Source organism: Perna viridis, chromosome 7, assembly GCF_037379345.1.
Source record: "Perna viridis isolate PV_CMFRI_1.1 ecotype Kerala chromosome 7, ASM3737934v1, whole genome shotgun sequence".
Classification (NCBI taxonomy): domain Eukaryota; kingdom Metazoa; phylum Mollusca; class Bivalvia; order Mytilida; family Mytilidae; genus Perna; species Perna viridis.
The window spans coordinates 47,991,233-48,016,286 of record NC_142451.1 but is presented as its reverse complement, the minus strand read 5'-3'; the positions used below and the strand labels follow the sequence as shown (position 1 = coordinate 48,016,286).

Here is a 25,054-nt window from a genome sequence, read left to right as displayed (position 1 = left end):
CTTCCCGACGTCTTGGATCTTTACAATATAATGTTTGCGTGCCGACTTTAACCGAAAATGAATACTTGTTTTACATTGCTCACAAAACAGTATCTGACAACCATCACATTGCCATCGAAGATCAGAAGTTCTGTGGCATAATTGGCAGGAGGTCGATGATTGTTTCTTTCTCTTTAAAGACGTCATTACGAAATCTTATTCGGTATCAAAAATTACACATTATATATACTCCTAATACAATTCAATAACTAATGTGTATCTAATCTATGTACGTGTGACCAATATGATATTCAAATCAATACATATTACAGTAAATACCAAATTTAAACTCTGATTATTTTTAGCACATATCGTCATAATCTGAAAATAATAAAAAAAGGGCTGAATGTTTGGTTAAAATACACTTGATTAAACAACCCCTCATCATTGTGTATTTCACAAACAATGGACACAACATAGACACCGAAAATCAATTACTATGTAAGGGGAGTAAACAAGTTAATAGCCGCACAACAAAGCTGCTGCAACGTGTAATTTATATGCAGTATTTATAATACACAGATACTAAAAAATCCTCATAATGAAACACTTTGCCACGTACAGTAAAAATATTTTGAGCGGAAAAAAATAAGTCAGAGCGGTAAAATAACTAAAAACCGTATCGACACCCCTACATAAATGGTGCAAATATCCAGGAGAAATTAATTTCATTATAATTCAGTACTTCAACCGATATTATAACTAATTTCAAAGTCAACAGACCATGACCGCAGGGGCATATGCATAAAACGTATACAGAATTGTGGTATAACAATACAAATGCAACTGCATACCTCGTCTGAATATAGCTGAAATATTGCTGCTCGGACGTTAAACCCCAACAAACAAACAGCAACTGCATACGGAATAGGATTGACCTAGCATATGTGTTTCATATTAGAATGACCTAATTAATGAATATTAACGTGAAATATGAAATTTAGAAGTCAATAGACCGTGATTACGGGACATGTTCACGACATGGGTTAGAGATTTGTGGTATAGTCTTGCTAAAGCAACTGCATATCAAATAAAGTTTACCTAGCATAAGTAGTTAATATCAAACTAGCCTAATTTTAACATGACAATCTTAACGTGGACGCTGACGCCGGAAGTGTAATACCGTAGTCTCATCTTCCAAATATACAAAAGATGTTGTCATCGACAACATATTGGCCAATGTGGTGGACGCGTTTTTCAACAAACGGTCGGTATTCCATTGGGATCAAATTGTGCTCCTCTACTTGCTGACCTATTCCTTCACTCTTATGTGGCTGACTTTATAGCTGATCTGGTTTGAAAAAGAAAAACACGCATAACGTTAAAATTTAAAATGGAATAAGATTAAGATAAAATAAAACAATAAAATGAAACAACCTTTGGAAAAGGAATTTTAACCTTCTTAAATGAAGTTCCGATTATTACGACTTTTTACGATGTTTCAGAAAAATGCCAGTTCAACTTATTTGATGTCCCTCCTCCAGTATTTGGTGACATGTACCTTTTGACCGCCAAATTATTTTGGATCTAATACAGGAGGTGCACAATAGCAATATGTAATAGTTTCTTTGAAGTTCAATCTTGGTGTAGAAGAATTCACGAATAGAGACGAGTACACCTATGCGTAACGGAAGGAAGAATGAGTGGAAGACAAGAAGGACGACTCAATCTACCGTTACTCAAAGTTGAGGTATAATAAATGTACTTGAAAATTTGTCCTTACTTTTCAATTGAATTCATAGCCAGACTTAAGTTGATACTATAATTAGCCAACTATGACAAAAGAGGTTTCAAGATGATAGACATTTCTAGCTATTTTAAAATGTTAAATATTGAATGTGTAGCATTCTTTATCTACTCAAAAGATGAATATTTTAATTTAACAAATTTGGAACTCTTATATATATATACTCATCAAGATTAACAAAAAATATACAGAATAACACAGATACATGTCAGAAACTGTCTAATAATAATTATTGATTAAATGTGCCTCTAAAACGGAGAAATATATTTTTTATCATTAAAAGTGATTTGATTTCTAAATACTCAAAAAGGAAACCTGATATTATAACATTAATTTATTTTCGTGAGTGAAACAAAAACACTAATGTCGAATAAATAGAAGAAAATATCGAAATAGACAGATGGAAAAATTAAATTTAACAATGTACAAAAAGCCAACATTTGTGACTTTTTAAACATAAATTGGTGAAGTATATTTTGAAAGTTTCAAACGGATGGTGAAAAGCCGTTTAAATCCAAATTAATACATTCTTTTTTGGAACAAAACTATTACTGTCAAAAAATGACTGAATTGCATTTTTGTTAATTGTAAGTCAGCCTAATTTAGTGGAAAAATCTGCATACATTTGCAAGAGATAGTATTAAACACATAGTATTAGGTTACAAAAAGCAGGATAATAATATAGGAAAATAACTTATTATTGATTACTTATAGTTTCTTTAATTCTAGGCATTTAAGGACATATCATTTGTGGTGTATACACAGTCTCTGATTACGATTAAAAAAACTCCAAGTATAAAGAAGGAACCAAGGGAGTCAAGACTCCAGCGGAGGCTAAAAAAATACAAAACACAAAAACAAAAACAAAAACAAAAACAAATAACAAAAAAACAAAAAACAAAACAAAACAAAACAAAACAAAACAAAACAAAACAAAGCAAAACAAAGCAAAACAAAAACAGAAAACAATTAAACTTATACAAGTCACCATAGGGTCTTCAATGGTGAGCTAATTCGATGCCATAAAGAAAGCTGTAACAGGTCCCAAAATAAATGAAGTGGAACTATGCATAGAAAAAAAAGTGAAACGAATAATAATGAACATAAAAAACAACCACAAGCACTGAACTACCGATTCCGGGCTTGGGATAGGCACATACATTATGTGGTGGGGGTTAAACATAGTAGTGAGCACTCAACCTTCCCCAACCTGCTACAGTAATGGTGAAATACAACAATACCTCTTGAGATCGAGGCATACTAAAAACACTTCTATAAATAGGACGAAAGACAACAAGCTGCGTCTACCTCGAAAGAGTACTCGCTTTTTCTGTAGGCAAATTCAAAATCCAAAAGCAACCGATAAGCACACCTTCTTTACACAAACAGAAGTATCAATAAAGCATGTCCAATACGACTTGGTGAATATATATAATGAAATGTTAAGGTAAACAAGGTTTTCGTGTAAATGCTAAGATGAAAAGCAATGACGTTTACATGACATATAAACGTAATGTTACATGGGATTCGTTATTTTGGACTTTGTGGAGGAACTATTAAACGAAATAATTTTAACTAATTCCAAAATTTTCTTAAAGAATTTAGTGAAGAAATTAATTGAAAGTTTTACATATATCTGGGACTAATAAAATAGCAGCTACTTTTAATCCTAGCATATATGTTAACGCATTTTATTTATTTATCAAGCTAAGACAAAATACTTACTTTGAAATCAATCAATTAGTGGAGTTTGAGATTTATGGGACGAAAATTTTCTCAATCATTCCATATAGTGAACAATGGGAAAGTCCCATAAATCAGAAAGTTAATACTGGACAGCAACTGCGCCTGTCCCCTCTATATAAAAGCCACATGCTAAATTAGATATCAATCTGTCTAGGAGCAGCAAAACGAAAATGTTGACGGATGGAATGACGGACTAACAGATGGATGGACAAACAACGTGATTCCAATGTTGGGTTGGGGTATATAAACCACAAACCAAGCCTGTCTGATGGTTTATGAATTTACAATACTTTGTTAACGACGACCTAGTCAATAATGCAAATCGGGGAGAAATCAAGTATGATGAACTCTTTCGTGCATTTTCAAGCTCAAATTGACCAAATCATTCCATCAGAAATATGACAACTGGGGTATCAAAAGAACATGATACACAATTAAGGCATTAATTGACTACAAATATCAAACAATTAGTTTTATTGAAAACAACTACTGAAACATTGTACAAAATATTTAAAATATCACAGAAGATAAATATTTATACATAAATACAAACACATGTAGTCTAAAATTAAAATTTTAAATACAGAAAATTAATGCAGGGTTGAAAACATATCAAACTGCAGTTGAGGATACATACAGAAATCCAGTAATTTACTTTTACCCTATTGCTAAGTGTCAAATGTAATGGAGATGTTTACTATTCACAGATACTAGAAACCTATAAGGAAAACCCTTAAAATATGGGTAAATATTTGAGTTTTTTGTGGTTAAAGCAAAGTTTGTTTGAAAATGGGTCTATATGTATATTGTGCATAGATTGTTGATTTTCACATGAAATATTCATGATATCAGGAGATTTACACCAAAAATGGGAGATTTTACACCTATGATGTTCTGTAATATCAATAGTTCTAACAAATATTGTTAAATGGAGGTTAAAAAGGTTATCCCCTATCCTGAAATCCATGTTGAAAACTCAATTGCCAGGTGAACAATAAATGTGACTAATACACTCCTTATTCTAATTTCATAATAATCGTCTTAGCAATGTAGAGTACATTACAAATCATTAAAAACTCTTCCAAAGTGAAGAATTGAAGACTACTAACAAATATAATTAAATCACAGAATATCTAATACTTAGTATACAAATATTGTCAACGAAATAAGTAAAAAAGCTCAGATAAAATATTGAAAAAAGATATGTTTTTACCACACAGAGCCATACCCAGGGAGGCCAGGGGGTGTCAATGGCTTCAAATGTAATCTGATGATACCCAGGGAGGCCAGAGGGTGTCAATGGCTTCAAATGTAATCTGATGATAAACATATGGGAAAAAGCTTCCTGTGTATTCTCTCTATAACAAACCTCTTCAGAACTTTATCTATTGTTCTAATTGTTCACGTAGTTAATGTAGATTTTATCAATGAAGACTTTCACAGATATGGACAAATAATTAGAATTTCAAGGACTTGAAAGTCAATTTTGCTGGTATTATTCAAACTTACTTGTTTTTCCAAAAATGAAACAAACAATAAAGCAAAAAAAAAAAAAAAAATACACAACAGAAGTTATATTTTAACATAAAAAATTATGTTAATAAATAAACAACCCCTTAAATATTCTGAGTTAAGCTGTAGTATCTATCAAAAGACATGGACGGCACATACAGATTACCTGAGAAAATATCTTACAATATGTAACTATCTAAATGAACAGCAAAATATAATGAATAACGAGTCAAGCGTTCATCACAAAAAGACAAACACAAGGGGGGGGGGGGGGGGGGGTAGAATTCCTGTTAAGGTGTTAGGGGTAGAATTTTAAAAAAAATCAAGAATTTATGCAAAAAAATGTTTCCTCAATTGAATTTTAAGGAGATGTATGCCAGGTCTGTCCCCCAATGAATCTGTGCCTGCAACAGGGGATATCCTTGATTTTTGGAAGAACCATAAATATTTCTCAAGGCCAATAATTTGACTTTTAAAGACTCCACAAATATGTGTTCTTTTAATAGTATAGAGTTCTGATGAACATTTCAAGTAATAACTTACATTTTTGTCATTTTCATATGAATTAAGGTCTACAGGTATTGGCATACTTCAGAAATATATTGTGGAGATCCATAGATAAGAAGGGCCTCTTTAAAGTATAATTTTTACAAATTCATAATTATGCATTCCAAAACAAAAAAACGCTATATTAACCAAATTTGCAATATAAATTGATGGCCCTACATTTTTCCTCATTTAATTTTTTTATTTGTAATTAACAAAGATGGACCTTCCTACCATATACACTGCATAATTTATGTCAGTTTCTACCCTTGATGTGCTGCTACAAATGGCACCCGAATCAACCTTACATAAAAATAAAGTGAAACCTGTCTAAACTAAACCCTGAATAAACCAATGACCTGTCCAAACCAGATTTCTTCTGAAGCCTGTTCAAATCAATCTCAAAACAATTTAAACCAGCATAAACTGAACAGATCTCTCAGTCAAAAAGTGGTTTGGTTTAGACAGGTTTTACTGTAGACCTAAAGTCTATAACAATATATGGAGATCTATATTAAAAAAAAATGTAAAAAGTATAAAAATCGTAAAAGGATATTCAAACAAGATGCTGCATTTTATGTCAGTATAACATTTTATAATTACAAACAAATGAATAACAGATATGTTAAATCTAATGGTCATCTCACATATTTTAAAAAATCTACCTTCCTGTTCTGAACCACGAACATACAGCAAGAAAGTATTAGTGATAAATCTTACCATTGAAAAACAAATAGATAAATACATAAACACAACTTCAACTACAATCATACCCTATCTGAAATGGCTTTCCACGGGAGAGAAAAATATTAATGTTACGTTGGACAAAAGGTCATGGCATTGTATATACAGGTTAATTTCATACAGAATACAAATGTACTAAACACAAGGTATATAAATTTCTAAAGAAAAAATATTGCTGAAAAAATTACTGCTGATCAATTCAGGTTTGACTATACTTTGTAATGCCTACTTTTGGTCTACTATATGCATGTACTATTCAATCCATCAAAGTCAGCAGATTTACCCTATCTACCTAATATTGTGTTTTTATCAAAGATTTTCATATGTAAATAATTGACATAAAAAGTCTGTATAACACACACCTTTAACATAAAGTCCCTGAATGTAGATTGATAGGAAAATAAAACTAACAACTAATTCTTGTCAGACAAGATATCCTGGTCTATGTAAATGATTTTTTTAAAGTTACTATTCTAACAAGCTTATATGTATGAATCTATTATCTAGTGAATGTATAAGCTACAATTGTTTGTGTTACAGTTTTAGATACTTATGTTCATCATGTGACAATTTAAGCTACTATTGTTTGTCATGTGACAGTACAAGATACTGTTGTTCATCATGTGACAGTATAATCTACTTTTGTTAGCCTTTGTGATGATTTAAGCAACTATTGATCATCTTTGTGACAGTTTTACGCCACTATTGTTCATCTAAGTAATGATTTGTTTCATAGCTGTTTAAGCTAGTTAAGTTCATAACAAGACTGGTGATCAGTCTTGGAAATTGTTTAAGCCTTGGTGGTCTGTTTTTTTAGACTAACCGAATTACTAATGCACAAAACTGGTCTGAACCAATCTACTTTAATGACTATTCAAATTACTGTAATGAACAAGCCTGGCTAGTCCGTCTTTGTGACTGTTTCCGTGATGCATTGGAGGTAGTAGTAGATGCAGTAGATGTAGAAGACTGTCTGCTAGTGTTTGATCTCGTATCTTCATTATCTCCATTAGATGCTTTTGCAGGGTCCTTCTTTTCCTGGCCTAAAACTATGATGTTGAGAAAAATAATTTTGTTTCTTGAAGACAAGCTATTTAACCTTTACCTTGAACTGTGGTCCATTTATATTTTTTTCAGTTTAAAGATAACAACTGTAAGTGAGTTCATGTAGGATTGAACAACATGTCATACTACTTTCTGCTTCAATGACCTTTTTGAACCCTTACGAATACCTCTTCAATCATGAAGGCTGAAATCTCATTGGATAATCAGAAAAAGGTCATCTGAACAGAAAGGAGAATCAAGTGTTGTTAGATCCTACATACAGTGATTAAATAAGAAGAATTAGTAAGTCATTTTTATATCAGGAGATAATTTGACATTAAAAGACTAAGTTTTAGAGTGATAACTTACGTTGAAACGAATTACTTGCTGCTTAAGGAAGCTTGCTATTTAAAATGGGGTCAATGGCTCCTACTGTTATGGGAAAAAAAGGAGCAAAATGGGGTAAAATAGGTATTTATAGGTACTTAATTTAAATTCATATAGAAGGTTTACTTCTCATTCAATCCTGACAATTCTTTTTTAAATATGTTTTAAAAAGCCTTTAACATTGTCAGCCTATGGAGACTAAAGTGAAGCCACACCTTCAAAAAATAACTTTTATCTGGTCTGATTTTGAATTTTTTTAAAAATTAGATTCCTTATGAAAATCCCTGCCTGCATTTTTTAATCAGATTTCAGATATTTCATATGGGTTTTGAGTTACAAGAGGCCAAAGGCGGCATGCCCCAAAATGGTCTTTTTATTTTTGATTCAATTTGGAAAAAAAAATGTTTTTATTGTATTCCTTATGAAAATCTCTGCATTAATACAAGAGCTTTAAGATTACTCTATCACATACTGTTTTTGAGATAATAAGGTACAAAGTGATAATTATGAATGCGACCTGAAGCAGGACTTTGTGTTAAAATTGAATTTCAAATTTTGTGCAATGGTGTATCCAAATGAGTTGTTGTGTTCGTAAGAAACTGCAAGTCCCTATGCTTAAGTGTGTCAAAAACTTAGATTGTGTCCATACATATCATGCTGCACTTGGAGAGAATTTTTATTATATAAGTAGTTTATTTTTATATCAGTAGATCATTTCAAATTACATTTCATTAAAGGGAATGACCATGTTGTTGTGAACGTCATAAATATCAAAAGTAATCTGTTAGATATTCATAAAAATTAAATTGAAACAAATTAATTTCCTTTTCTTAATTAAAAAATCAAGATTTGTAATTAGGAAATTTGAATTTCCCGAGCCTATGGGCGCCACCATGGCCGATTGAACTGTGACATCATGAATTCGGTTTGTAAAGTGAAAGTAAATAGGCAATTGATTATGATGTCCAAAGAACACACAAATTTGGGACTTTTCCCCTATAATTTCAACCCAAAATAAATAGAAGAAGAGATTGAGGCACAACATGTATAAGCAAATGTCAGACATCATCAACGAACAACGGGATTTGCAGCCAGATGACTAGTATTTGTAAGAAAATTTGTATGGCTACTTCCGAAGAATGTTCGTGTTGCTCGTAAAAAAAAACTTTTAGAACATTTCTCTTTTATCATTCATGCAATCGTAAGCTTGACAAGTCATCATGTTTTGGTGATTAGATAAACATGATCGTAGAAATATTTACGGAATATTCTTTGTTTACATATTATTTGCAGTACTTGTATCAGTACCAAACCGACTTAGTGACGTCACGAGCCAATCGGAAGCTATCGGTAAAAATCAATAAAATCTGGCTATAATCTTTCTTCAGATAGGAGAGTTCTGCAAGATGGCTATCCCATAATATTTCAAGGATTTCGAACTTTGCATAGCCTTGAGCATTTTATAAAAGCGCATTTTGCATCAAAGGTTATTTACTTTTGTTTACGTGGGTACGATTTATCATAAGAGCCTAACTTAATGCAAAGGTGGTCTTTCCTTTTAACTAGCATATACTCAAACCTTTCTTCATCAAAGTACTAAAATACAGCGAGTCATTTCAAACCCCTTTCAGACATTAAAATTGGTTCCCTTTGGACAGTTTATCAGGGTTCAAAATACATGTAGACTTCAAAAGTGTCAGAATTAGACAGGTTTTCAGACTTGTTAGGGTTCAGTTTAGACAGGTTTTTAGACTTGTCAGGGTTTGGTTTAGACAGGTTTTCAGAATTGTCAGTGTAATAGTATATAAAGTATAAATTTTTTACAAAGTTACCTTGTCTATCTACAGTTTGATCTTTTTCTTTAGATACTTCAACCTTTCTTTTTTCAGTGATTTTTGTAGCTTCATTCAAAGAAGATTTCTCTCGTCTCATTTTAACGAGGTCCAGGTTTTCTAACAGAACCTCCTTAAGATATCGATCCTGCTCAGTTAACAATATCCTGTTGGGTCCTCCACTGCCCGAATCATAAGGAACTTTAGTAGCACACATTTTGTGCATGTGTCCCTCACAGAGAAATACAGTTTTGCCATTAGGTAGGATACACCTAAAATAAAAGTGCAAAACTTGGTCAGGAAGCTGCTTAAATACATTACATGTAAAACTAAATTCATGCTTTTATCATTTTAAATCTAGAGCTGCAGAGTACAAAAGTAAGTCTTGTACAATAGTAAACAAACCCCAGTTATGTAAGTATCAATAATTGATTTTGTTTTCAGGCCTTTCAAAGCTTACTTAAAGATGTAGATGTTTATACTTGTTGTAGACCTTTTGGTGATTTCTGAATTTTTTTCTATTTTGGATTTAGATTATATGCTGCTGTAACTGTTGTGTTTCACTTTACACGTTCTTCTTTCCATTCAACTAAATCTCATTGTTTGCAAGGATAACAATCTAACAATATTTTTTAGTCAAGTGGATTATTAACTTAATGAAACTGTTTATATAATCTTTAGAGAAGAGCTTGTATAGGAGGAATGAACCTGATGAATACATCAAGAAAACATTGGTATAAACTTAATACATATATATTTTTATAATTCAAAGAACAGACCTAAATCTATTAATCTTTAATTTTATTGAAATACTGTGTATATAGTGTAGCTTACAAATGATATCCCCATCCTGGTGACATATATACACACATTGTCATTTAATCAAAAAGATTTAATGTAAACCAAAAACTTATTAAAATCAGAAGTTCCAAAGTATGGCTGAAAACTCCACCAGAAATAATGGATATGTGGAAGTGAAATTAAAAGAAATGCCAAATTAATTTAATTCAGATTGAAAATCAGAGGAGTATTCAGATCTGAAAACATATAAGCTGGAACACAATGACATCAAGTTTTATGGCAGACAGATGATATATAGATGGACAGGCAGGAAACATACTGCCCATACTAAGAGAGGGCAATGATAATCTTTTACAAAATTAAAATAAAAGAAAGGGAATTTAACTATTAAACCCCTCAGCAAACTTTGCATCTGATGACTAACTACAGAAATAATTTGTAATTTTATACCTCAACTATTGTTGATTTATAGACAGTTGTGTCAACAGACCATTCATGTTTTTATAGGGCTTAGCTTTTCTTTGTTAGAACAAACCTGCAACCAATTTGACTCACTCTAAAGATAGAACCAGCTTACCTTGGAGACATATTCTTACAACCAGCTTTACAAACAGTCAATTTAAAGATAGAACCAGCTTACCTTGGAGACATATTCTTACAACCAGCTTTGCAAACAGTCAATTTAAAGATAGAACCAGGTTACCTTGGAGACATATTCTTACAACCAGCTTGAAAAAACAGTCAATTTAAAGACAGAACCAGGTTACCTTGGAGACATATTCTTATAACCAGCTTGACGAAACAGTCAATTAAAAGATAAAACCAGGTTACCTTGGAGACATATTCTTACAACCAACTTTACAAACAGTCAATTTAAAGATAGAACCAGCTTACCTTGGAGACATATTCTTACAACCAGCTTTACAAAACAGTCAATTTAAAGATAGAACCAGGTTACGTTGGAGACATATTCTTACAACCAGCTTGACAAAACAGTCAATTAAAAGATAAAACCAGGTTACCTTGGAGACATATTCTTACAACCAGCTCGACAAAACAGTCAATTTAAAGATAGAATCAGGTTACCTTGGAGACATATTCGTACAACCAGCTTGGCATAAGAATCATATTTAATGATAGAACCTGCTTACCTTGGAAACATGTACATCCAGCTATCATCACTCTCAGTGAAGATTTCTATCATTCGTCTCAGCATTCGGTAAGATTCAGCAAAAGCCTTATTATTGGTACCTTCCTGGAATTACAAAGCACTAAGTTGCAGGTGTTTTCTTGCTAGGTATACGCCACTCTTACAGGGAAGTTGATACCTTAGAGCACTTAAATCACTTACAAAATATGCCCCATTTATATGAAGCCACATGCCAAATTTGAAATCTATTGGGAGTCATGATTTTGGTGACCAAAATTTTCTTTATCATTCCATATAGTGAAAAAGTCCCACAAAATAAAAAGTTAATGATATGAGACAGTACCCAAAATCACTCAGAAAATATGCCTCATCTATATACAAAATTAACATACAAAATTTGAATTCAATCCACCCATTTGAAAACTATATAATTGTGACTTAAATTTGAATGGATGGACAAATGGAATGATTGATGGACGGACAGTATGATAGACGGAAGTACGGACCGACGGTCAAGGTTATTCCAATATACCAAGCAGTAGTTGAATGGGGGTATAATATTTGTAGTTTTAAATGCTGTAAAACACACGTTTGGTGGACTGTAATTTGTATTCTAAATTTTTTACTAAAACAGAAGTACACCATACAGGAAAAATATGTGTGACTCATAAAAAACTCTAGCACTGCTTTGCTGAAGTGTCACCAGTAAATTCAATTTACAAGTACATATATCAAATACACAACTGACCCCTTTCAATCATTAAATGCAATACAGTCACCACCTAATATGATATAATTTTTAGAAACAAGTGCAAGAGTCATAGGATATTTGTTTCTGTGTGGTGGAACAATTTAAATATCTCTACAAACCTTCCTGATATGACTGAGGAAGTTCTCTCCCTTCTGTGTGGTGGAACAATTTAAATCCACACCACTTTGTTTCAGAATTTCATAGACCCTTGCAAGATAAGGTGCTGAATCTCTGACAACCTTCATCAAACTTTCACTTCTTGTTATCTGATCCAACTCTACTGTTGCTCCATAAAAGTGCCAACCCTGAAAACATTTTTATTTTAGAGAAAATAAATGCAGAACTGCGAGAAAAGCTCACCCAAGAATCCCTGCTTCTACACAAGTAACTATATGTTAATATAAAAATAAAGCCATTAAACAGGAAGTTGATGTAGTTTCAGTCTGAATTTAGATCCCACATTGTGGGGCTTTTTATAGGCTTGTCATATTATGGGACCCACAATATGACAAGCCTATAGAAAGCCTCATTCAAAATATGATTAGCAGTTGCAGAGAAATCTAAAAAGAAAAAGTTGTGGACATACAAACTGAAGGACAGGCAGGCATATAAATACCATGAACAAACTTACCTCCTACAAAAGGGGGATGTAATAAAGAAATATTAAAAATATGAACCTAATCAAAAAAGGTTGATGGATGTCAATGTCACAATGTTTGATCAAATAAGAAAACATGTAGCTTCTGAAATTAAAAAAAAAGTATTTTGGAATTTTCCACATTGCTGATGTCAGATTTGTTTTTCTGCTTTGAAGAAATCTTGAAGAAATAGTTCTGCAATTATTTTTTTCTTTGAATTTGTCACTTACCTGTTCAAATTCACACAGGACTCGTAGACTGAGATCTTTTTCTTTCCATTCGTCATCAACACAGTCTTCTAATATTGCCTGAAGAAGTATTAATGCAGTTTCTATCAATAAATATTACATGTATAAATTATCTTGTTCAAGTACAGAATAAATTTACATTATACTGTGAAAGTACTATTTTTCATGGGGTATCAATTTTCGTGGTTTTCATGGGTAGGCCAAACCACTTAATTTGGTTCCCAACAAAGAGGAGATTTCCTTTGATATTTATACAGAAAAATCCAAACCACAAATTCAAAATTCCACTAACTTGTGTTTCATCCTTAATCCACAAAAATTGGTATCCACAAATCAAAGTACTTCCACAGCATATGTACAACACCATGTATCTTTCTATGTTTAACAATCAATGTATTCCAACAATCCATCTTGCAAAAAATATATTTCAAGTCCACAGATGTGTTATAACATCAGGTACCTCTAACATTTTTTCCCCAATATCATTATATATTGATTAAACTGCAAAGCTTGGAGAGAAAAAAAGCAGTTTTTATGAAAATCAGACAGGAGGTGATTAATGCAAAAACCCACAAAATTTATTTACACAGTTTTTAGTGGAGTCCAAGTCTCATTTGCTTTTGTTACTTTGTATGTATGATTTTAGTTACTTTATGTTCTTTGTTGTGTATGTATATTTTCCATCTGGTTGTTTGTCTCTGGGTTTCATTCTTACGATTGCTGCTATAACCTTGATTCCCTTGATTACTCTTACAGACATTATAACAGTCTTAATTTTTTTGGTCTACATATGCTATATGTGAAGAATTTGTTACATAAAGATATAGCATATGTTGACCACAAAAAAGCATAATTTGTACCATGGGTTTTTCTACACCATGAATCACTCCTACCATTGGCAGTGTTTGAAGTGTATATGTACTTGTTCTTAAATTTAAGTAATAGTGACTTTAAATAACAACACAGCTTTCCTTCCCACCAATACAAAGTGTAGACTGGTATTACAACATGAACAATATGAATTATGAAGAGTGGCATCCCAATATGTACAATTTTGAGCGTTTTTAGCTCATATGACTGTTGGAGCCAAAACTCAATAATGACTTTGAAAATAGTTTAAACCATCTTACATGTACAAAACCTTGAAAATCAACAGTGTTTTTCCTCTTATGACTGAAAATGTACTGAGTTTGACAAAACTTGATTCTAGAGTGCTGACATGTGTATTACAGACAAATAATGTAATTTGAATTAAACCTACCTGTCTAAACTGAACCCCTTTTATACATAAAGGTTTGATTAGCCATGTCTAAAATGTAGGTTTGTTTAACCATGTCTGAAAAGTAGGTTTGTTTAGTCATGTCTGAAAAGTAAGTTTGTTTAGTCATGTCTGAAAAGTAGGTTTGTTTAGCCATGTCTGAAAAGTAGGTTTGTTTAGCCATGTCTGAAATGTAGATTTGTTTAGCCATGTCCAAAATGAAGGTTTGTTTAGTCATGTACGAAATGTAGGTTTGTTTAGTCATGTCCGAAATGTAGCTTTGTTTAGCCATGTCTAAAATGTAGGTTTGTAAAGTCATGTCTGAAATGCAGATTTGTTTAGCCATGTCTGAAATGTAGGTTTGTTTAGTCATGTCTAAAATGTAGAAATGTAGGTTTGTTTAGCCATGTCTGAAATGTAGGTTTGTTTAGTCATGTCTGAAAAGTAGGTTTGTTTAGTCATGTCCAAAATGAAGGTTTGTTTAGTCATGTCTGAAATGTAGGTTTGTTTAGTCATGTCTGAAATGTAGGTTTGTTTAGCCATGTCTAAAATGTAAGTTTGTTTAGTCATGTCCGAAATGAAGGTTTGTTTAGTCATGTCGGAAATGTAGGTTTGTTTAGTCATGTCTGAAAAGTAGGTTTGTTTTGCCATGTCTAAAATGTAGGTTTGTTTAGTCATGTCCGAAATGAAAGTTTGTTTAGTCATGTCTAAAATGTTTAGCCATGTCTAAAATGTATGTTTGTTTAGTCATGTCTAAAATGAAGGTTTGTTTAGTCATGTCTAAAATGTAGGTTTGTTTAGTCATGTCTGAAATGTAGGTTTGTTTAGTCATGTCTGAAATGAAGGTTTGTTTAGTCATGTCTGAAATGTAGGTTTGTTTAGTCATATCCGAAATGAAGGTTTGTTTAGTCATGTCTAAAATGTAAGTTTGTTTAGCCATGTCTAAAATTTAGGTTTGTTTAGTCATGCCTAAAATTTAGGTTTGTTTAGTCATGTCTGAAATGTAGGTTTGTTTAGTCATATCCGAAATGAAGGTTTGTTTAGTCATGTCTAAAATGTGGGTTTGTTTAGCCATGTCTGAAATTTAGGTTTGCTTAGTCATGCCTAAAATTTAGGTTTGTTTAGTCATGTCTGAAATGTAGATTTGTTTAGTCATGTTCGAAATTAATGAGAAAAAAATTTTTGAAAATGTCTGCTATAGACAGGTTTATTTTAGACAGGTTTATTAAAGGTTCAGATTAAACAAGTTTATCAGACATTTCTTTGCAGCTTCCTTTGTTAAGGTAGGACATGACATACCAGTATACTTCTGTACAACTTTCCCTTTTCCACTCTGTCAAATCCTGAACCCTGACCAGTGTTACTCATACAACTTTCTGGTCTTTCTTCCTCAAATAGAGACATTAGGCTTTCTCTTTTCTGGATTCCATTGTCTTCATTTGTTTTTTTCAATCCACTTTCCCTCTTCTTTAATTTATCTTCTCCCTCCTGATAGGATAACTTGCTTTCCTTTCTCCGGATTCTCTCTACAGAAAGTTGATCAGCAATCTTCTTCAATACCTTTTCTGCTTCAGCCTAAATAAGTTGGAAATGAAACATCAAACAAGATGTTGCATGCTGTAATGTGCTAAAATACTCCCAATCAGTCATTTATGTCAAACTTAGAAAGGGGAGACCAGGAACAAGTCATCATGCAAAAGCAATACATGTATACCAAATATCTAAGTTTTCTCTCCATTACAAATTCTAAAAATTTCCAATATGCAAAAGTGTAATGGAGGGATTGGCAAACTGGTAAATTAGTTGCAATATGGAATAAAATGTAAATAAGGGTCATACAAAGGTGACATTCCCTTCAATAACAATTTAAGACAATCATGAAACCTAGACATTAGACATTTGACCTTAAAATTCTAAATATTTTCCTGGAAAAAAACTAGAAATGGAATACTTTTAAATCTAGTTTAAACTAAACGAAATATTACATTAGGAAAATATAAAGTTAATAACAAAATTAAGGAACTCATGATCATAAATCAGAAGGGCATATCAAATAATACATGAATAGACAAAGTTGACAATAAATCAGAAAATGAAATTATCAACAATGTGTTACTTACGGTACATAACAGAGAAATGGTGGGTTAAACCAAGGTCATTAGCTAGTACACAAAACAGTAAAAAGCTTCTAAAATGTACCTTAAAATAACTATATAAGAGAGAAAGAAAACAAATTATTCCGTAAAAATAATCAGAAGTCATGAGATGTGACTGTTAGATAACCGATCTGTGACTGACCACTGAACAATAATTGATGGCATGAATACATGTAGTTGATCAATGACTTATGGCATAAATACATGTAGTTGATCAATGACTGATGGCATGAATACATGTAGTTACATTGAGTGACACAAGAACTGTATGCTTTGGTACACTGACATCCACCAGAAACATAAAGTTACAGGTGTTGTCCAGCTAGGCATACCCATACTCAAACAGGAATTCATAATGGACAGCATCCAATATACCTTACAATATATGCCCTATCTATATAAAGCCACAAATCAAATTTGAAATTCATCCATCCATTAGGAACTATGGACAGACAGATGGACAAGATGTTTCTAATATATAACCCATTCATTGAGTGAAGGTATAAGTACAGTGCCACAATACCAAGTCCATATCCATGGTATTGTAACACACTACTAAGTCCATATCCATGGTATTGTAACACAATACCAAGTCCATATCAATGGTATTGTAACACACTACCAAGTCCATATCCATGGTATTGTAACACACTACCAAGTCCATATCAATGGTATTGTAACACACTACCAAGTCCATATCAATGGTATTGTAACACACTACCAAGTCCATATCCATGGTATTGTAACATCCTTTTAAAAAGTCCATAATTAATTAGTATTAACCTTAGCTTTGTCTCTCTTGCCAGCATCTGCCTCATCAATGGCTTCTATTAATCTCCTTGCATAATCTGGGTCAGTATCCTAAAAACAACTCATCAAAATATGACTGTGTTTAAAATATGTTTGTTTCTTCTTATAGTAATCTTCAATGTACAGACTTAGACATTGTCAAGAATTTTAATGTATTTAAAAACAAATATACAAATCTATTATGTAATAACCATAAACATTTAACTAGATAAGAATCATAAGATAATGCAATCTTCCATCAGTTTCTATCCACCTGCATTCCTGTGAGGACAAGGGTTAACATCTACCTACCCATGTGTTTTACCTGTAATTGAGGGGAGATTAGAAAATTTAACTTTAATTAATTTGTTCTTACTTGCTGACAATTGAATTTTTATTAATGTCACAAACTTTTAATTTCTCAAGAGCATTTAAGTTTGTTTGTTGCCTAACATTTTTCTGGTTATCAAGACTACCATACAATCTGAGTACAACAACAAAAAAGACCTTTGGATAATGGGATAAGAAGAAAATGCCCATGTGACTACTAAAAATTTACAATATTTCTATCCTCATACCTTGAAACAATCCAAGAGAAAACTTTTGGATGCTTTCCTATGAAGTTTGTCATGGAAATCCACCACCAGTAACCGTGGCATCAATGTTTCATCTGACTGTGATAGCTTTGTAGTATATCTCATAAACTTTCTCTGAACCAGCTCTATCTCCTCCTGTACAATGGCCAAACAATTGAAATTAGTTCTGAGGCCATTCAAATGTAATTAATTGGTTGTGAGGCCATTCAAATATAATTAATTGGTTCTGTGGCTATTCCAATATAATTACTGGTAATTCATTCTGAAGAAATTCAACTCAAGTTTTGAAGTTAAAACACATACAGACATATCAGGTAACGACAACATTCAGCACAACTTGTTTTTCCAGGAAAGGTAATTTCCCATTAGAACACTCATATGGCTTAACAAGATGTGGAGGAACAAATGAAACCAATTTTTTTGGTAATAAAAAAGAACATAATCCAAGGATAATAAGAAGATAATAACAAGAAAACAGACACACACAATGAAGAAGATGAAATAACAAAATGACACACTCATAAAACAAAAGTAAAAGTACTTTTAATTCAATGAGATCTTTCTAAAAAATATACACCTTACCTGGAAAGAGAATTTTGTATCTCCTTGTTGCTTAATTTTACTCTCTGCTCCATCTTGCATCTTCTTCTTTGACCTTGCCTTTTCCAGTTTTTCTCTCACTTTTCGTTGTTTTTCTGTTTCTGGTCGTTCCAAGTAATTTTTTACAACAGCAAGTACCTTGTCATAAAGACCAGGAGACTCTTTCTGCATCTTGATTACTGTTGCTAAGTCATTTTGTTTCTTGACCATTAAATTAATCTAAACATAGTAAAAAAAATTCAAATTGTGAAAACATTCAAACTGAGTGTGCAGAATTGGAAACTACTTTTCATAGAATGTATACTCCCTTTTAATTTTGGAAAATATTTTCTCAATGGAAACATTACATTATAACTTTTTATAAACACTCTATATTCATAGCATATTCATTGCATAAATATGATGGGTAATTATTTAAAGCATTTGGATTCAATTTAATCAAATTTTGCATGAAGAAACATTAAAAAGAATTAAAATGAACCTCATAATTCCTTCAATATAAAAAAAAAATATTCATAGTTTCACCAAATATCTTTAAGTTTCCCTATTGATTGCATTTAAATAAATGGATATTAACAATACATGTATGAAAACTTCTTTTGACCAACCTCAGATTCCTTCCAAAGTTTTCCAGTGCCAACAACGCATACAACAATAGGTAAGTACATGTTATGAACTCCAAACCGAGCTTCCATCATACAGGCATCAGAATCTAAATACTGTAAAACACAATAACATACATGTACATGCATTTGATTAAATCAAAAGTCAATTATCAAACAGCAATATCACATCAAGCAGCTATCTCCTTTTCAGAGGTATATAATAGTAACCTACTTCAAGACACAACACATTTGTCATGCCTTATAGAGGAAATAGTCCTTATAATGGTCAAATGGTAAAAAACCAGTGGAGGGATAGATAATCATCAATAAGTGGTTATGATGTCTACAGAGGAACTTGATCATGCAAGACTCCATGAAGAACTGATACAGGGTCTATATTCCTGTTGTTAGACCATAATTGAAATTTGAACTAAACATGAAGTTGCATGCATTGTTGTGCTAGATATACCCTCAATCTTACAGGATATTGACTTCTAAGAGCAACCAAAATCACTTATAATATAAAGCCTTTCTATATAAAGCCACAAACCAAATTAAAAATCAATCCATCCATTGTGAGCCAAGATTTTTGTGATGAAAATTTTCTCTATCATTCCATTTAGTGAAAATTGACAAAGTCACATAACAGAAAGTTGATATCCGACAAAACCAGAAGATCACTTACAACATACATGTATGCCCCATCTATATGAAGCTACACAAAATATTTGTAATCAGTCCATCCATTGGAAGCTGAGATATTTGCAACAAAATTCTGACAGACAGACAGAATGATGGACAGACAGAATAATGGACAGATAAGGAGGTTCCAATATTCCAATCACTTGTTGTGTGGTGGTATAATTATCATTTTCTACTGATAATGATTTATTAATTCTGATATAAATTGGAAATAATTAGTGTATGAGTAAATAAAGATTCTTCTTCTGGTACAGTAGAATTGATTCAAATTCACTTCTCGACTTGAGATTTATGTTTTCATATGTTTTCAACATTCAAGCATAAGTTATAGCTTATTTACGTTTGACAAAATGTAGTGAAGGAGCTTTAGAGATTTGTATCATAGACTTGTGATTAATTTTGAAAATAAAATTTGCAGTTTCTGTTGACATTAATATGGTAATACCTCATCAGATACACATATAACTAAAACTTTTGAATTCTGAAGTCCTACTGTGATGTCTTGATATAAACCAAACTGAAAACAGAAATAAAGCAAGAAAATTAGAAAAAAAAACAAAAAAACAAAAAAACAGACATAAAATTCATAAATAAAATGAGACAAGCCAAACAAAGAGATATGTATATAAAACCTGTTTTTGGCGAAAAATGTGTTTACACATGGGTTGGTTTATCTCTTTCAAAACACCAGACAACTCTTTCTTTTTACAACCATATCCACATATAAACATTTCTTTTTGAAAATGCAAAAATTGATATCCGTGAATATGTTTACTTGATAGATTCCGCAAAAATTAGTGACCACAAAATTTAATACGCTTACAGTAGTCTTCCAGATGGATCCTCCACAAAAAGTTCAATCCCTGATTTATGTTAAGAATAATTTCATCATAAATTGTAGTATTCAAAACATTACAAATGTCTATTTTAGTAAATATCATTTGAGAAATTTTAAATGTACTTATTGTCTCCAGAAAGATAAGCCTATCTTGGTATCTCACCATAATTGTTAAGTTGCTGATAACCATCATTTAACCAAGCCAACAACAAAAAATTGGAACTTGATGAAATCAGAGGTAAATATCAGTAAAAAGAATTATAGCGGCAAAGAAATAAAGTATATTATATACCTTTCCCATCTGTTCATAATCCATCCAGCATCTAATTCCATCCTTCTCCAGATGTTTCTTGATGACACGAGGGTCTCCGTAACCAAGGGAACCATCTTTGGCCTCTGTGGTAACAGAACAAGCCTCATGGGAGTTTGACCAACAGTAACTGATGAAGACTGAAGGTATACCTTGCTTTAGCTAAAAGTAAAATTGCCATAACCCACTAATTAGTAAATCAGAAAGCTAACGTTTGTACATCAAGAAGGTTAAAACTCCCATATTATGGAAGAATTTTAACTTGGTTCAAAAAGACCATGAAAATCACATCAATATCAATATTACAACTTATTGGACAATTTAAAAATATGAACTAAAGCTGTGAGTGAGCTCAATGAGTCATATGCCTCTGCCTGCAACAAGTAAAATCCTTAAGTTTAATAATGACCCTTTTTTAAAGCACTCAAGAATGAGTATATTGCCACAAGTATACCTACATATGATGCAAATCTTTCATATAAGTTTCAATTAAACCCATTAAATAATTTCAGGTGACAAAGGTGGACAGACAAGGTTACTCCTATACACCTTTCAACTAGGTTGAAGATGCTTCAAAATATCCAACATTTCATTTCTCTACTTACCCTCTCTAGATTCTTCAGCTGGTCTACTTCATTTCTGTACTTACCGTCTCTAGATTCTCCAGCTGGTCTACTTCATTTCTCTACTTACCCTCTCTAGATTCTCCAACTGGTCTACTTCATTTCTCTACTTACCCTCTCTAGATTCTCCAACTGGTCTTTGATAATATCTATCAGATCTAAAATCTTCTTTGGATACCTCTTCATGTTCTTTATCATTGCCATTTTCTGTAACATAATCAGAATGTCATGTACCATGTAATTATTTCAATGTGTTCATACCTTTCTATGTTAAATTTTGCCAAACAAAGATTTGTACATCCAAACTCAATATATCTACAATCTCTTGAATTGGAAGTGAAATTACTGTGACCTTGACATCACTTAACAAACCAGATTTGCTCTGCACTTATCATGCTGTTTGCGATATCACTAGGAAAACACAAATTTTACACAGTTTTCTATTGTCATTGTAGATCACAAGATAAGTGCCAATGGGAAATTCAGTTTGTGAGTGATTGATGATTCATTGTGCTAGCATACAGTTACAAAACCCCACTTGTCTTTGATATGAATTGGTTGGTATCAAACCCACAACATTGTGCACTCAAGAAAAGCAGTCAATACTAAAAACTGAATACCAAAAAAGAGCACTTTAATGACTAATAGTACCAACAAATTTAAGAATAACCAATACAACTCTGAACATAAGTGTAAGCATATTAATTTTCACAAATCTTGACAATTGAAAATATTATTGCATATCAATTATTGTGTTTTTTACATATCTTTGTTGTTTTTTTTAATAGCTAAAAGGTATTCTCACATATATTTACAGGGAGTTTGATATGTATTTTTATCAACTGGGAAAACTAAAATAGTTTAACACTGGTACAATAAAAATGTAGTTTTATGGTAATTCATAATGAGTGCATGCCAAGCCCATAAATACTTATAATTTTTTCAAATTCTTCTAAATCAATTATTCTTCATTTAAATTCCTAAAACAGGGGTTAATTTTGAATCAAATCCACAATATAGTTGTGGAAATGTCAGAATGCAGAAACATTTCCAAATTGACAAACACATTTAAGTATTCCATAACCTTGTCATTTAGAGTGTCTCAAATATTCCCGTCTGTCAAAATTACATTAAGCTAACAAAGGGTCTATGGCAAACATAATCATAATTAGATGTTTTAAAAAAAAGTTACATTTTGGTATTAAAGTTCAAAATCAGTTGCCCACTTCATGCTGATCTTTTGGCGGGCATTTCTAGAATAGCAGAGGATCCTTACCCTACCAGTGCACCTGATCACTACCAGTTTTTAGTGGAGTCTAAATTGCTCATTTACTTTTGTTACTTTGCATGTATTATTTCTGTTATTTTATGTTCTTTGTTGTGTTTGTCTGTTTTCCCCGTCTAGTCTTTATCTTTGGATTAAATTCTTTTGATTTTCAATAGAATCTTGGCTCCCTTGATTACTCTTTCTTGGAGGATATTGAAATTCAGTCTTATGCATTGTTTCTGAATTTTTAAACACTACAAATTTTTAAAATGTTTCTCAATTTTTCAAAACATTTACCAACACGAATAAAGTTTTAGAAACTAATCATTAACTTACAGGGTTACCAATCTTAAATCCTATATCTGTATGTTGCCATCCCATCTTTGCTGACATAACAGCTACAGCAAATGGTTGGTGGAGTTGTTCTGTAGCATAGAGAAACCATTGATGACATTTTTCATTCTGTACAAACTCCTCTGACAAGCAAACCACTAATACCTGTACAATAGAAAAACAATTATCAAGTCATGTGTGAAGGAATTTAATACAATGTACAAAAGTTAGTTCACGAAGGTAGACCTAGGGTAAGGGACACAACTCTTGAAATCAATGATACGTTTGTATCCCTATCAAGCTTTCCTTTGAATCAAAATGGAATCCGTCCAATTTACTTTGATGCTTTTATAAGAGTGATGTAAAATGCTGAATACAAACGTTCCAATGATTTGTTAGAGTTATGTCCCTTACTCCCTTACCCTAGGCCTACCTCCTAAAGCTACACATGTTTTTCTCAATTGTTCAGGATCACAATGTATGTTTACAAAAACAAAGATGAAGCCTAAATATATGTTATATAGATTTCTTAGTGACAATGTAAAAATTAAAAAAAAGACCTTTCAAAACACGTTCTACAACATCTGCCTGATTATCCCACATACCTTAGAGTTTTTCAGTGCCATGATCATCTCCATGTCTGATACCTTATCAATATCTTCCGAGAACCAGCTGTAAACAGAAAAATAAAGCATTACAGTATTGAAAACTCCATATAAGGAGTAATTCATACCAAGTGTTGGGAGAAAATAGACACATTTCTAACCAGACAGAAAGATATCATTTAAAGGCTCTGAGTCATTGGACAAAACATATCTTTTCTAAAAGGTTTTGAATTCTCATAATCAATAGGTCGATACAGGTACACAAGCTTCCAATTGTTCAGGTTGTTCATACCCTTAAAATTAAAGTTATGTGGTGCAAATAAATATTTCATATAGTTTTATTTCTAATAAGGGTGATGTTAAATTTTGACCAACAGATCTTAAAATCAGTAGGTATCTTTTCATTTCGGCATCTAGTTAATTTCAAATCAATCCAACAAAATTAATATTTTGGATGAAACTAATTGTGAAAGGAAGAATAAACTGATCGCTTTACCCCTGGCAGGTCATAGTTATGAAATATGATACAAGTAGGTTCTCAATAGAGGACCTGGATTGTTAACATAAATGTTGAGATGATCGAGTGACAGTAGATTTATTACTAAATTCTTCTAAAACCCTCCATTTCATAGGTAACCTACCTATAGTCAAGGAGAAGACCTCCATCATTTCCCACAACTCTATATGTGAATTTAAGTTTCAAAATCACAAGTTGATTGTGCAGTGGCCAATGCACTTCTTTTGACTGAATAACCAGTAAACATGAAAGTGTGTGACATTGTCTAATGTTGGTTGTTTTTACTAAAAAATGTCAATTTAAGGAAGTTTTTACCAACTAAGACCAGCTTTCTTTAAATCCTCATGTATAGTTCTGACATCTACAGGACACAGCTCTGCCTCCTCAGGTCCAAGGTTTGCTGACATCGGTAAAAGTGGAACATCACCAGAGGCATACAAAATGGCAACATCTTTGGCCATGTTACGACTGATTTCTTCCAGAGTACTAATACTCTCCTGCATCTGAGCATCAAACTCTGTATCTTTACTGTCTGGCATGATTCCTAAATAGATGGCAATATCTAAGGCCATGCTTAAAAAATATTGATTTGCCAGTTTTTAATGGTCATCTTTGAAAGATAGGCGAATATTGTTGTACACAATGCCAAAACTGATTTTTTAAGATGAAA

At 32.2% G+C, this 25,054-nt stretch overlaps 1 protein-coding gene across 2 annotated transcripts in view; it reads right to left on the bottom strand.

The window, feature by feature from the left end:
- Positions 1-3,991: 3,991 nt before the first annotated feature.
- The window catches only part of LOC148613050 (uncharacterized), a 101,309-nt gene continuing 80,246 nt past the window's right edge, over positions 3,992-25,054 (bottom strand). The window contains exons 57-72 of one of the 2 annotated variants that reach the window (XM_088595047.1): positions 24,700-24,928; positions 23,868-23,934; positions 23,266-23,427; positions 21,777-21,869; positions 21,022-21,201; positions 20,337-20,408; positions 19,193-19,303; positions 18,567-18,803; positions 17,967-18,119; positions 17,383-17,460; positions 15,743-16,018; positions 13,168-13,245; positions 12,419-12,604; positions 11,550-11,653; positions 9,598-9,869; positions 3,992-7,383 (exon numbers count right to left, since the gene is read on the bottom strand). In XM_088595047.1, coding sequence (XP_088451173.1) covers positions 7,214-7,383; positions 9,598-9,869; positions 11,550-11,653; positions 12,419-12,604; positions 13,168-13,245; positions 15,743-16,018; positions 17,383-17,460; positions 17,967-18,119; positions 18,567-18,803; positions 19,193-19,303; positions 20,337-20,408; positions 21,022-21,201; positions 21,777-21,869; positions 23,266-23,427; positions 23,868-23,934; positions 24,700-24,928 — 2,468 coding nt within the window. In that variant the 3' untranslated portion in view covers positions 3,992-7,213. The remainder of the gene's footprint in view (positions 7,384-9,597; positions 9,870-11,549; positions 11,654-12,418; positions 12,605-13,167; positions 13,246-15,742; positions 16,019-17,382; positions 17,461-17,966; positions 18,120-18,566; positions 18,804-19,192; positions 19,304-20,336; positions 20,409-21,021; positions 21,202-21,776; positions 21,870-23,265; positions 23,428-23,867; positions 23,935-24,699; positions 24,929-25,054) is intronic. The other variant, XM_088595048.1, reaches the window with a different exon arrangement.